The sequence below is a fragment of the Heterocephalus glaber genome, unplaced genomic scaffold, assembly GCF_053883595.1.
Source record: "Heterocephalus glaber isolate CG9 unplaced genomic scaffold, H.glaber_assembly_v1.0 deba00001497, whole genome shotgun sequence".
Lineage (NCBI taxonomy): Eukaryota > Metazoa > Chordata > Mammalia > Rodentia > Bathyergidae > Heterocephalus > Heterocephalus glaber.
Genome location: NW_028258320.1, coordinates 14893461 through 14905041, shown reverse-complemented (window position 1 = coordinate 14905041; position 11581 = coordinate 14893461). Strand labels below are relative to the sequence as shown.

Sequence of the window (11581 nt, the reverse complement as noted above, 5' to 3'; positions counted from 1 at the left end):
AGTGGTTCCACTGCCTGCCTCGCAAGCACAAGGTCCGGAGTTTGATCCCTGGTACCAAAAAAAAGAGGAATGAGGGTCACCCCTTCCACCACATGAAAACGCAGTAAGATGATTCCTTCTGTAAATGTCAAAATGAGCCCTTTAAAGATACCAAATATGCAAATGCCTTGATCTTTGACTTCCACCTTCTGGAACTGTGTGCAATTTTAGCTGTTTATAAGCCACTCTGTTTATATTTTGTTATAGCAGCTCAAACAGACTAAGTCAACTCCCAATACTATTTCATTGATGAATATATCTCTCTTATGCCAGCACCAGTCTTACAGGGTCTCACTGTATACTTCAGGCTGGCTTTGAACTCACTGTGTAGTCCAGGCTGGCCTCAAGCTTGATGTGATTCTCCTGCCTCAGCCTCCTGAGTGTTGGGATTACAGGCATGTACCACCACACCGGGCTACATTGTCTTACTATAGCTTTATGTAAATTCTGAGAGTGAGATGTGTGAGTCCTCCAACTTCAAAAATATTTTCATTTAACTCTTTTTTTTTTTTGGCACCGGGGATTGAACCTGGGTCCCTGCACTTGCGAGGCAGGCAGTCAAACCACTGAGCTAAATCTCTGGCCCCTTTCATTTAACTCTTTAATGCAACTTTGGGTAATAGGTATTATCCCTGTTTAACACATGAGGAAACTAAGACTTAGAGTAGTTTAGCTAAGGACACAAAAATATCTGATGGCTACCCCAATTATACTTAGATCGACAATAGATATGCTTCTTCTATACTGTAACCCCAAATTACTTTCCAGACTTTATTTATATTAATCCTTCCATGTATTCTAAAATTTCCCCTTCCTAAGCTTCTCTGCACCTAACCTTCTGTTCCTATTTTTCCTTTCATCTGGAATGCTCTGCCCTTTGTTTCATAAAATTCTAATTCACAATACTTTCACTATCAGTTAGCAAAGTGATTTCCTTTTCACCCTATTTCCTTAGCATTACAAACTTCTCTCATGTTTCTTATTGATTATTCTATTCTTCAATAAAGGTATCTCTATAGACATATTATTTCTCTCCTTAGCTTAAGAATAAGGATCATCTCTCATTCATCTATCTTTCCAAAGCAATAATACCATGTCTTTCACATAGCAAGTGTTAACTGTTTTAAATGAATAAGTGAATTCAAAATTACCCCCATGTAAGAGTAGGCACTGAGAGTACATATGTATTTATTGGGGTGACAGGTTGTATGTCTGTATGTAAAAATGGCAAGGTTGTAGAAATGAATACCTAGGGAATTTCCTAATCCTGAGAGTTTGATAAGAGAAAGATAACATGAGACAAGTGTGTGGGAGAATGGCAGCCCCAAACACAAAGCTGATACTAATCTTCCATTTCAAAGTATTGTGTGCAAGTGAGTAATACTTGCAAGAAACAGGATAAAACAAGTGATTTAAGAAGTGTCAAAGTAGTTTGGGACAGTGTGAGAAGCACCAGTAGTCCCAGCTACTTGAGAGGTTGAGGTAAGAGGATCACTGGAGCCCAAAAGTTCAGGGTCAGCCTGGACAACATAGTGAACCCCCTCCATCACTAAAATAAATAAGTAAACAAAAACAACAATAAAAAATCCTCAAAACTGAATTTATTGTAGTACAGAACAGGAGATAACTCCAATGAATTCAGGTAAAGTTTGATATAACCTGGGATAACTCAAATATACCACCAGGTCCATTTTAGGGTCAGAATTCCCCAAAAGACAATAGGAAAATGAGACATTTCTTGGGAGGAGGGGCAGCAGGAAATATGAGGGTTCCAATACTTACAACCTTCCCTATATTCCCAAAACTTTCCTGATGTCCATTTTCTCATCACTTTCAAGTCATCAACATCTCCATTTTTTAACCCCAATCGCAGGATACGAAGAATCATTTTCAGAAGAATAAGGTAGTTCACATTCTTCTCTTCAGTGCTATCTGGTTCCAGTCAAAGGTACAATTTACTCACAAAGGAAACTATTAAGAACTCCAGACTCTGGAGACTGACACCAGGGCTTTTTGCCACCTACTAAATCTAGAATCCTATCTTAGAAGCTACTTGTGGCTAACCTCTTAGAAATAAGTTACATCATACTAGTGTTCTCATTCAGCTTAAGACTTTTTACCTGGACAGTCAATGAGATTTAGAACAAAGTATGTTTCAGTGTTGGCAACAACTTGGCATGTGCAGTATAATCTTATCACAGCTTTCCCATTTTCCAGGAGTCTAGTGAGGATCTGGCTCAGCCATTTAAACGCCACCATCTATGTTCTCTTCTAATTGCCTCTTATCTAGCTGCCAGGAGCTCCCACGAAACATGATGTAGTAGGCACTGCAGTATACTGGCTGCTTGTTGGGGTTGGAATAGACCTGTTCAGGCTTGAGGGATGCGAAAGGATTAGCTCCACAGGCAATGATATGTGTATCCAGGTCCACCAGAATCTGCAAAGAGGCTGCCAATTCCTGATGGCTATGGGAGAGAGATAAGAAACACTGTTCTACTGATTATGACAGACAGAGAGAGGGAGAGAAAGAGCTAACAGCAATTGCTCAACAGCATGACATTTCTTTACTTATCAATTCCAAAAATTACCCAGGGACTAGGTAAGGACTACCCCTTCCTCCCAAATGTCTCACTAAATCTGTAAATAAGCAGCATAGGGGATGAAAAGGCCAAACAGGGGAAGGAAGAACATTGTCACAAGAAGGTAGATAAGCAAGGGGAAGCAAAATAAACCCTTCCATATAAAGAATGCTATGAGTGCATCAGGGAGGTATCACAAATAGATATAGGTCAAAACCTGTAGACGGTAAGCAATGTAGGGATCTTATAGTCACGAAGTAGCAGCAAGGTAGGTAGCCAAGTTTCCATCAAGGTTGGGGAGGCATGGAAACCTATGGAAGAAAAATAGAAATGGAAATAGCCAGGAGAAAGACTGAAATAGACCTTATGATCAAGACACTTGTTTCAGTGTGTCTACTCCAACCCTCATGTTGCTCATCATACTCATCATCATCATCATCCACCCCAGGTTCTCAAGTGAAAAATTCTAAACCCTAGTGCAGTACACATAGCAAATGATGAACCAATGTTATCATCACATGGTGTTTAACAAGCTCAAATGAACAGGGTTCCAAAGATTAAAAAGATACAAGAATCAGGATAGAAAATTCTCAGGGAGTCACCTAGTATTCCTGTGAAGCAATGGCTCTTACCTGGATGGAAAGCCACTGCCATATCTGGATGGGCTATCTGCCCAGTCTCTACATGTTCCTCCCAGAAGTCATGATAGAGGCCCCTGTGGCCACTAAGAAGAATGGTGCCAGTTTCTGGAGTTGAAGATCCAGTGCTCTGTAAAAAGCTAGTAGCCACATCTATACCCACCATGATCACATGGAGGCCAAGATGTCCAGGAAACATATAGCCAAGCTCATTATAGTCCCCAGATCCAGTAAGAAATGTCTCCACATGGGAAGCACCAACCACATGCACTGTGCTTCTCCCAGTCTTTCCACTGTTTATGCCCAGGGCCCTAAGTCCTAGGCCCAGTGTCAAGGGCCGTGACAGGGTATCTGTCAGCAGCCGCTTCAAAGAGCCCTGCAGAACATCTGGCTCTGGCCTTGGCCTTCCTACACTGGCCCAGAGGACGGTCATGGCATGGCTACTTAGCACAGCATCCAGTGTAGCCTCTAGCTGTAACCCTCTCATAGAAAACCAAGTATCCCAGTCCTGTACAACATCAGCTGGCCATGGCCAAGGTCCTGAGGGTAAGACAAAATCACCTGTAAGAAAGAAAGAATAAGAAGTAGCCTAATCCTTCCTTAGCTTCAAAGTTCCCTCCTCACTAATGAGCAATAATCTCTCCATGTTCATTCTGCCAACATGTGACCTCAAGTAACCTATCCCTTCCTAGTTCCTTATTTTTCCATCATAACAATATGCTTTCATATCTTTAACCACGTACAACCAACTGTGGCCATTATGGCAGAGTTCCCCAGCACCACCACTCCACCTGTGACCAGGAGCCATTCCATGAGACGATCCACAGCCACAAGACAGAGCTCTTGACAAACCTTCCTGTGTTCAGGCCAGTCTGACCTCTGGCACTCTGGGCCACAGTAATACACATTTCTGCACCTAAGAGAATAAGCCACAGAAATAGATATAACTCAAACCCAACCTCCTCAGAACACAGGTGATCTTATCACTTGAGTATAGTAACTCTCTAACTCTTGAATGAGTTCCATTCCAGGAGAACATTCGTAAGTCAGATTTGTTTGTAAATCTGACAAAGTGCGTCTTATACACCTCTGACACAAATATACAGTGTAAAGGATAAAAAACCAAACACACATAAAAATACTGTAAATAATTTTTACTTTTACAGTTACCTTAAAATGGTAAGGTTAGCTGGGCATTGTGGCACACACCGGTGATCCCAGCACTTAGGAGGCTGGGGCAAGGAGGATCACTGTAAATTCGAGGCTAGCCTGGACTACACAGTGAGTTCAAGGCCAGCCTGTACTAAGAAGGGAGACCTTGTCTCAAAAACAAACAAACAAAAACGAAACAAAACAAAAATGGTAAGATAGACACCTGAGCTACTTCCATGATTTGTTCACATCTACAAGTGTCCGTAATTTGAGGTCCTTTTGTACCTGGGAAAGTTTGCAACTTGAATGTTCGTAAGTCGGGATTTAACTATACTCAAAAAAAGAGAGTAGAGTATATTTGTTTGCTTGTCTTATCTCCCCACAACACCAAAAATATGTAGGATCACAACTATATTCCAATCTCTCTGTAGCTTGAGTCAAACAAAATGAAGAATAAGACTTAAATTATTCTGAAATCTGAATTTCCTCTTGAAATAAGGACCTAACATACGGTTATTTCTGAATGTCTCCCCTATTAGCATGTCACAAATCACCTCTTACAGTGCCGGAGGACCTTGGAGTCTGAAAGGCCACTAGGTAGTGCTCTACAGTGAGCACAAAATCGGAATGTGTCCTCCAACCTCTGGAACATTTCTTGAGGACATCGAAATCCAAAGCCTGATACAGGGGTACCCCCATCTACCACCAACCTGCAGAAACAACATGGAAAAGTAGCAATAGGGAAAAGTATATCTCCAAAATCTCTCATTTCCCTTACTTTGTCTCCTATACATTTTCACATGCTCTTTCATCTCCCACTCCCATAATTTCTTTCTTAAGTAAATTCTGTTTCTTCTATTAATATTAAAACTGACAAGTCAGGATGAGACAATCTCTCATTACAAATACCTAGGATGAGAAAATCTCTCATTATAAATGCCTACTATTACCCAAATTATACTTCCCCTTCACCTTCTGAAATCACTTCTACCAAAGACAATATCTCTCTTACACAGAGCTAGTCACTCACTTATATTCTTCATAGCTTTTCATGTTCAGCTTTTGAAGGATCAGCTTCGATAGGCCAGGAACATTATTATCCAAGGAGAAGAAGCCAAGTGCATCAATGCTAGGGCCAGGTTTTTCAAGGGTCAGAGGCACAGGAGTCACAACTGTGGGTGAAGTTACAACCATAGGAGCCACTGATGGAGGTTTCTTATGCCTGCGTCGCCGTAAACGTGGAGCCATGGCCTGTCCAATGATACCTGGGGACTACATGCAAAATAGATATTGAGTGGAATTTGGCAAGTTGGACACAATACATTTTCAGGCACTTGACCTTTGACTTCTCATTCTACTCTCTCAGACCTAAGTTAACAGAGTAAGATTTATTTAGAATTTATGGATTACCAATCACCACAGGCAGTTGTGAAAAAGAGAAAGAATTATGTGTAAATATAATTTACACGTGTTATATATGAAGTTCTATATACAATTTTATATGTAAGTGAATGAACAGAAAAGGTCTGGCAGGACTCTTAGAAAACTAGTAATAGTGATTAACTCTGAGTAGGGGAAGAAGACAGTGAAATAGGAACTGGGTTGATCAAAGGGGATTTCCCTATCTGTAAACTTTTTTTTTTTTTTGATACCAGGGATCAAACTCAGGACCTTGCGCTTGCGAGGCAGGCGGAGGCACCACTGAGCTAAATCCCCAGCCCTATAAACTTTTTTATAAGGAGACTACATTCATATATTAGTGTATAGTATTTATATTCATTTTAAAGGAACTGCTATCACATATATAAGCAACAAATCAAAAACCACAAATTAAATGCAATATAAAATGAGCACAACAATGCTAAGAGTTATATAGTTAAAATAAGTCAGGCAAATTATGAAGAAAATTTCCTATGAAGTTAGGTTTTGAAGTAGAATTAAGGCTATACCCACTACCTAGTTGAGACTATGTGATGCCCAATTTTCCTGTCTTGTCTTCTCCCATGCCTTCCATAAGGGCTGAGTAGACAAAAGGGATCATATTGGAAAAAAATTAAACATTCACTCCTTCAAAATATATTTATTAATAAACAGATAAAAATACAAAATGCCAAATACTATATGGAAATAAATATGAAGACTATACATCTCATCTGAATGTCTTATAGGGAAGATTAGATGTAAACTATTAGGTAATATATAAAGTCTCTAAGAAAACTGAAACAAAAGCTCTAACGGGAGATCAGAAGAAGAAAGTCTCTTCAGTGGATAAGCTACAGAAGACTTCATGAAGTAGACAGCAGCTGGAATTGACCTTGAAAAATGGGAATACTTTGAATATATTAAGATGGGGAAAAGGGAATTCTAAGTACAGAGAAAAGCATGAGCATAGAGATGAACACAGGAACATTTTGAAAATTAACTAAATAGGATAATTTGAGTTTGAATATTATGTTTTTAAACATAAGAGCTAAATACAGAAGTCTCAGAAGAAAACAAGGAAAGCTTCATGACATGAATTTGGCAAAAATTTCTTAGATATGACACTACAATTGCAGGCAACACAAGAAAAAATAGATAAATTGGACTACATTGAAGTTAAAAACTTGTGCACATCAAAGGATACCCCTGGGCTGGAGGTGTAGCTCAGTAGCAGAGCACATGCTTAGCATGTATGAAGATCTGGTTTCTACCTCTAGCACCACAAAAAAACAACAGGACACTAGCAGAGTGGAATGACAGCCTACAGAATGGAAAAAAAAATATTTGCAAATCATGTGACATAGAATTAACATCCAGAAAATATAAAACAACAAAAAAAATCTAGTTAAAAAATGGGCAAAATACTGTATTTAAATAAGTATTTTCCACAGAATATATGCAAATGGCAATAAACACAAGAAAATATGTTCATTAATTAGGGAAATGCAAACCAAAACCACAATGAAATATCACCCAGTAGGATGGCTATTGTTAAAAAAATACAATACAGTTAGTACTGATGAGCATGTAGAGTAATGGGAAACCCTGTGCATTGCTGGTGGAAATGTAAAGTGGTGCAAGCACCACAGAAAACAGTATACCATTTCCTCAAAGAGTTGGACCTAGAAATACTATATGAGCCAGCAGTTTCGTTCTTAGGTATATATCCCTAAAAACAGATACCTAAACAAATGCTTACATGAATATTCATAGCAGCACTATTCAAAAGATAAAAACTACTCAAAGGTCCACCAAAGGATAAATGGTTAAACAAGTTGGGACCATATATATATATATATATATATATATATATATATATATATCTTTATTCTCTATCTCTGAGAGAAGAGAGAAATATCATTCAGCCATAAAAAGAAATACTGACATGCTAAATAAACCTCAAAACATGTTAAGTGAAAGAAGCCAGACATAAGCAGTTATATGTTATATGATGCCATTTATATGAAATATCAAGAACAGGTCAACTGAGAAAGCAGACTGGTAGTTGCCAGGAACTGGGTGAAGGGGAAATAGGGGAAATGAGGAATGACTCCTTAACAATTATAAAGTTTTCTTTTCCTCCTCCTCCTCCTCCTCCTCTTCCTCTTCCGTATGTGTGTGTGTGTGTGTGTGTGTGTGCGCGTGCGCTGCTAGAGAATGAACCCACAGCCTCATGCATGCTAGGCAAGTGCTCTACCAATGACCTACATCTCCAGCCCGGGATTTTGTTTTGAGAATGTTTTGGAATTAGACAGAGGTGGTGGTTGCACAACGTTGTGAATGTACTAAATCCCATTTAATTGCTAATTTAAAATTGTTTTATTATGTAAATTACACCTCAAGAAAAAAAGAAAGGAAGAAAGGCATCTGTAAGCATTGAGAGGCTAAAAAATTATTAATATCCAGATTACCTGCCTCCCAGACCAGAAAAATGATAGAGGATAAAAACACTGGCAACGGTTGGTTTTACTGTGAATGATGTAACAAAGTTCAAATCAGAGATCATGTTTTGTTATGAAAACATCCTGACATTTGATCAAAAGACCTGACATTTAATCCTTTTGGACCATAACTATTAGGGGGAAAAAGACCCAAGAATCATCATGTAGATGAGGTTACATAGGTGGCAAAAAAACAAAACAGTCCCAGAATAATCCAGCTCTTGCAAACTAGTAAACCTCTGGCCTGAGGTTAATGGAGGAATGATTTGTTTTCCTTTTTACTTTCTTCTCATCCCTGTTTCCATCTATCCTGTCATTATCTCCCCTCAACTCATTGGTGAATGGATCGAGTCCATAGAACAAATCTCTTCTGTTTATCACAGTCTCTACATTACTACCAAAGAAACAGGACCTAATGATAACAGACTACCTTAAGGTTTAAAGGTCATGTCCTTTCACTGAAGAGTAGATGAAATTGCCATTCATACCTTTGAACTCCATTTTTAACAGTTAATCTGATTCTGCCCTCCATTTATTTTTATTTTTTGCAGTGGTACGGATCAAACATGGGCCTCATGTACACTAGGGAAGCACTCTGTTGCTGAGCTAAAACCCTAGTCCAACTGCCCTCCATTTTTAATCACTATACATTCTCAGTGCATTTCCAGAATCACTGTCATTATAGAAAAATCATTTATTTGCTCTGTCAGCCAATGCTCCCACCCGAGGTCAAAATAGTACCTTCTTGAGCCTTGAAAGAATGGAGCTTTTTCATTCTTTTTTAAAAAAAATAGTTGGAAGGAAAGTACCTTGATTTGAGACAATTTTAAGGTCTTAAATCCCTGGACTTACAATAAATATGTTTCTGATGCTAAACTAGAAGTGTTTTTGTTGCAATGGAAGCCAATTAAGATCAGAGAGGTATGGGCCAGGGATTTAGCTCAGTGGTTCCACTGCTTGCCTCAAAAGTGCAAGGACCCGAGTTTGATCCCCGGCACCAAAAAAAAAAAAAAAAAAAAAGATCAGAAAGGTACTGCACACTTAACTGCGCTTCTAAAGATATCTTCCTCAAAGGAAGATTAACTTTGCAATACAGTGGTTAAAAGAACTGACTAGAAGTTAAAAAGAAGCACAAAGCTCAGGGAAATGAAGTGATAATGGTTCAATTCCTAATACTATAATCGCTACTATGTCTGGAACATATAGCTGATCTATAGCACAAAGGTTCTGGTTTTCTGACAAGAAGGCAGGAATGAGGTTAAGTCTTTGCATCCATCTATCTATCTATCTATCTATCTATCTATCTATCTATCTAGATATACCTTTCTTCAGGCTCATGTCTGAGTTTCTGTATCTCAGACCCAGACACAGCTTTCCTGTTTCTAACTTTTGCAAAGTGCCTCAGTCTCTTCCAAGTTCAAGGGGTATAAATTGACAGAAGGAAAAAGACAGGAAACACAAGGGTGAAGCTGGAAAAAATTAAGAGTAAGCTCTTAAAATTTAACACAGTGCAGGGACTGGGGATTTAGCTCAGTGGTTCTGTCACCTGCCTCACAAGCGCAAGGTCCCAAGTTTGATCCCCAGTACTAAAAAAAAAAAAAAAAAAAAAATTAACGGAGTACAGTTTACCTAGAAAGAGAATCACTTTTTTTCTAGCCATACTCAGTAAGTTGAAACCAGAATCGTGGAACAAATTCTGCAACCAGAATTGTGAAAAGAAGTTAGTGAACTGAGGTACCACTATGTAACATTCCTACTGTATGATAAAGAAACACCAAGAACTGAAGAGGAGATATGAACTACATTATCTAAAAAAACTGTCATTCTTCACCTCCAATTTACAAATCAAAATATTAAACCTATTCCTAGACCGAAGTCTCCCAACTTTCTCTTTCCTTACAACTGAAAACCCTCAATTTTATCTAAGTCACTGATATTGTTCCACTATTTCCAGACCAAGATGGCCATCTGATTTTCTCTAATTCACCAGCAAACACCAAATATCTTTGAGGAGGTGAGGAGAAGGGGGAGTAAAGCTGGTTATTAAGGATCACAAAAGAGGTTGAGAAAGAGAAAAAAAGAAAAGAAATATATTAAGAACATTGCTATTATGACCACATTCAGCTGCTTAATCAGTGATTAACACTCCCTTGGGTGACGAATACTTACTCAATTATAAACTAAGCAAGCAGACAGGTTGACGGGAAAGTAACTTACCCTGCTAAGCCCTGGGCTTCCTTCCTTCTCTCTTCCCTCCAAGTGAAGTGAGTGCTTGATCTCCTCAGATTTAGGTTGTGGCTTACTTGCAGCTGTCCCTTCATATCAATTTCTTTGCAAACTGCTGAAATGATATGTCTTGGTGATTAAGTGTGCCCTGCCAACCAGACAGACAAGGCTGAATTCTCCCTAACGAGGCAAGTAAGGAGCTGGACCACTGCCCAAGGACTTCTCTCTTTCTGACCCTTATTCTCTGCCAAGAGGGCTCAAGACTCTGTCAACACTCCCAAACTTACCCAAAAGCCTGGCAGGCTGAGGAAAGATGAAACCTACTGCTTCCTGGACTCTTTTCAAGGCAGTATTTCTGTTCTCAGTTTACATCTTCAAAAAAACCCAAACAAAACCCTTGGGATTAGTTCAGAAGTTAGTATTGGTTGGAAAGGATAGGCACTAGCCTGGAGAAACTGGAATCCCTGGAGTTCCTGGATGTCAATATAGACCCAGGATGAGTTCCCCCAAAGCCAATGTCCTTTTTTAGTTTAACACTGCTCAAAAAGAATTCAATAAATTCCGATCTAGGCTTAAGTATAAATTTAATTACCTGAGGAAGGAGCAGAGAACGGTCATTTAATAGTAATCAACTGCAGGAGAAACAAGGAGAATTTATTTGTAAAAAATTCACATTTTCTGAAAGAAGAGTTAGGTATTCTCTAAGAGTGTCACCAGTGGCATTCCACCTATTTCAAAAAAGAAAAAAAGTTTCTGGAATATAAGCTCAACATTTTATTTAAAACTAAAAATGCATAATATTTCTAGGAACAGAAAATGGAAATGAATCAACTCAAACATCCTTTCATTCCTTCTTGTAATGGCTGTTGACCCAGGACAGTCCTAGCTCCTTTCTCCTCAAAGCTATTGAGCCGTACAATCTATCAGAAGTTGTTAGGGCAGTGATCCTGTATGACTGCAGGACCTGACTTTCTGCTTACATTTGACCCCAGCTGTCACTTACCTGTCTCTGAACATCATCAAA

The 11581-nt window shown here is 38.9% G+C and overlaps 1 protein-coding gene across 5 annotated transcripts; it reads right to left on the bottom strand.

Annotated features, from left to right (window-relative positions):
- Nucleotides 1-1620: 1620 nt before the first annotated feature.
- On the bottom strand, nt 1621-10969 carry Mss51 (MSS51 mitochondrial translational activator). 5 transcript variants are annotated; one of them, XM_021259618.2, is made up of 8 exons: nt 10845-10969; nt 10549-10672; nt 5439-5680; nt 4963-5118; nt 4048-4172; nt 3251-3817; nt 2836-2929; nt 1621-2504 (listed from the first exon to the last, which is right to left on the bottom strand). In XM_021259618.2, the coding sequence occupies exons 3-8, from the start codon at nt 5654-5656 to the stop codon at nt 2285-2287; spliced, it is 1380 nt and encodes a 459-aa protein (XP_021115277.1). In that variant the 5' UTR covers nt 5657-5680; nt 10549-10672; nt 10845-10969; the 3' UTR covers nt 1621-2284. The 5 variants fall into 5 exon arrangements, with proteins under 5 accessions (XP_021115277.1, XP_087040840.1, XP_087040839.1 ...); XM_087184714.1 differs by having other exon boundaries at nt 3251-3796; XM_087184713.1 differs by lacking the exon at nt 10845-10969 and adding an exon at nt 6365-7151 and having other exon boundaries at nt 10549-10718.
- Nucleotides 10970-11581: the final 612 nt, after the last annotated feature.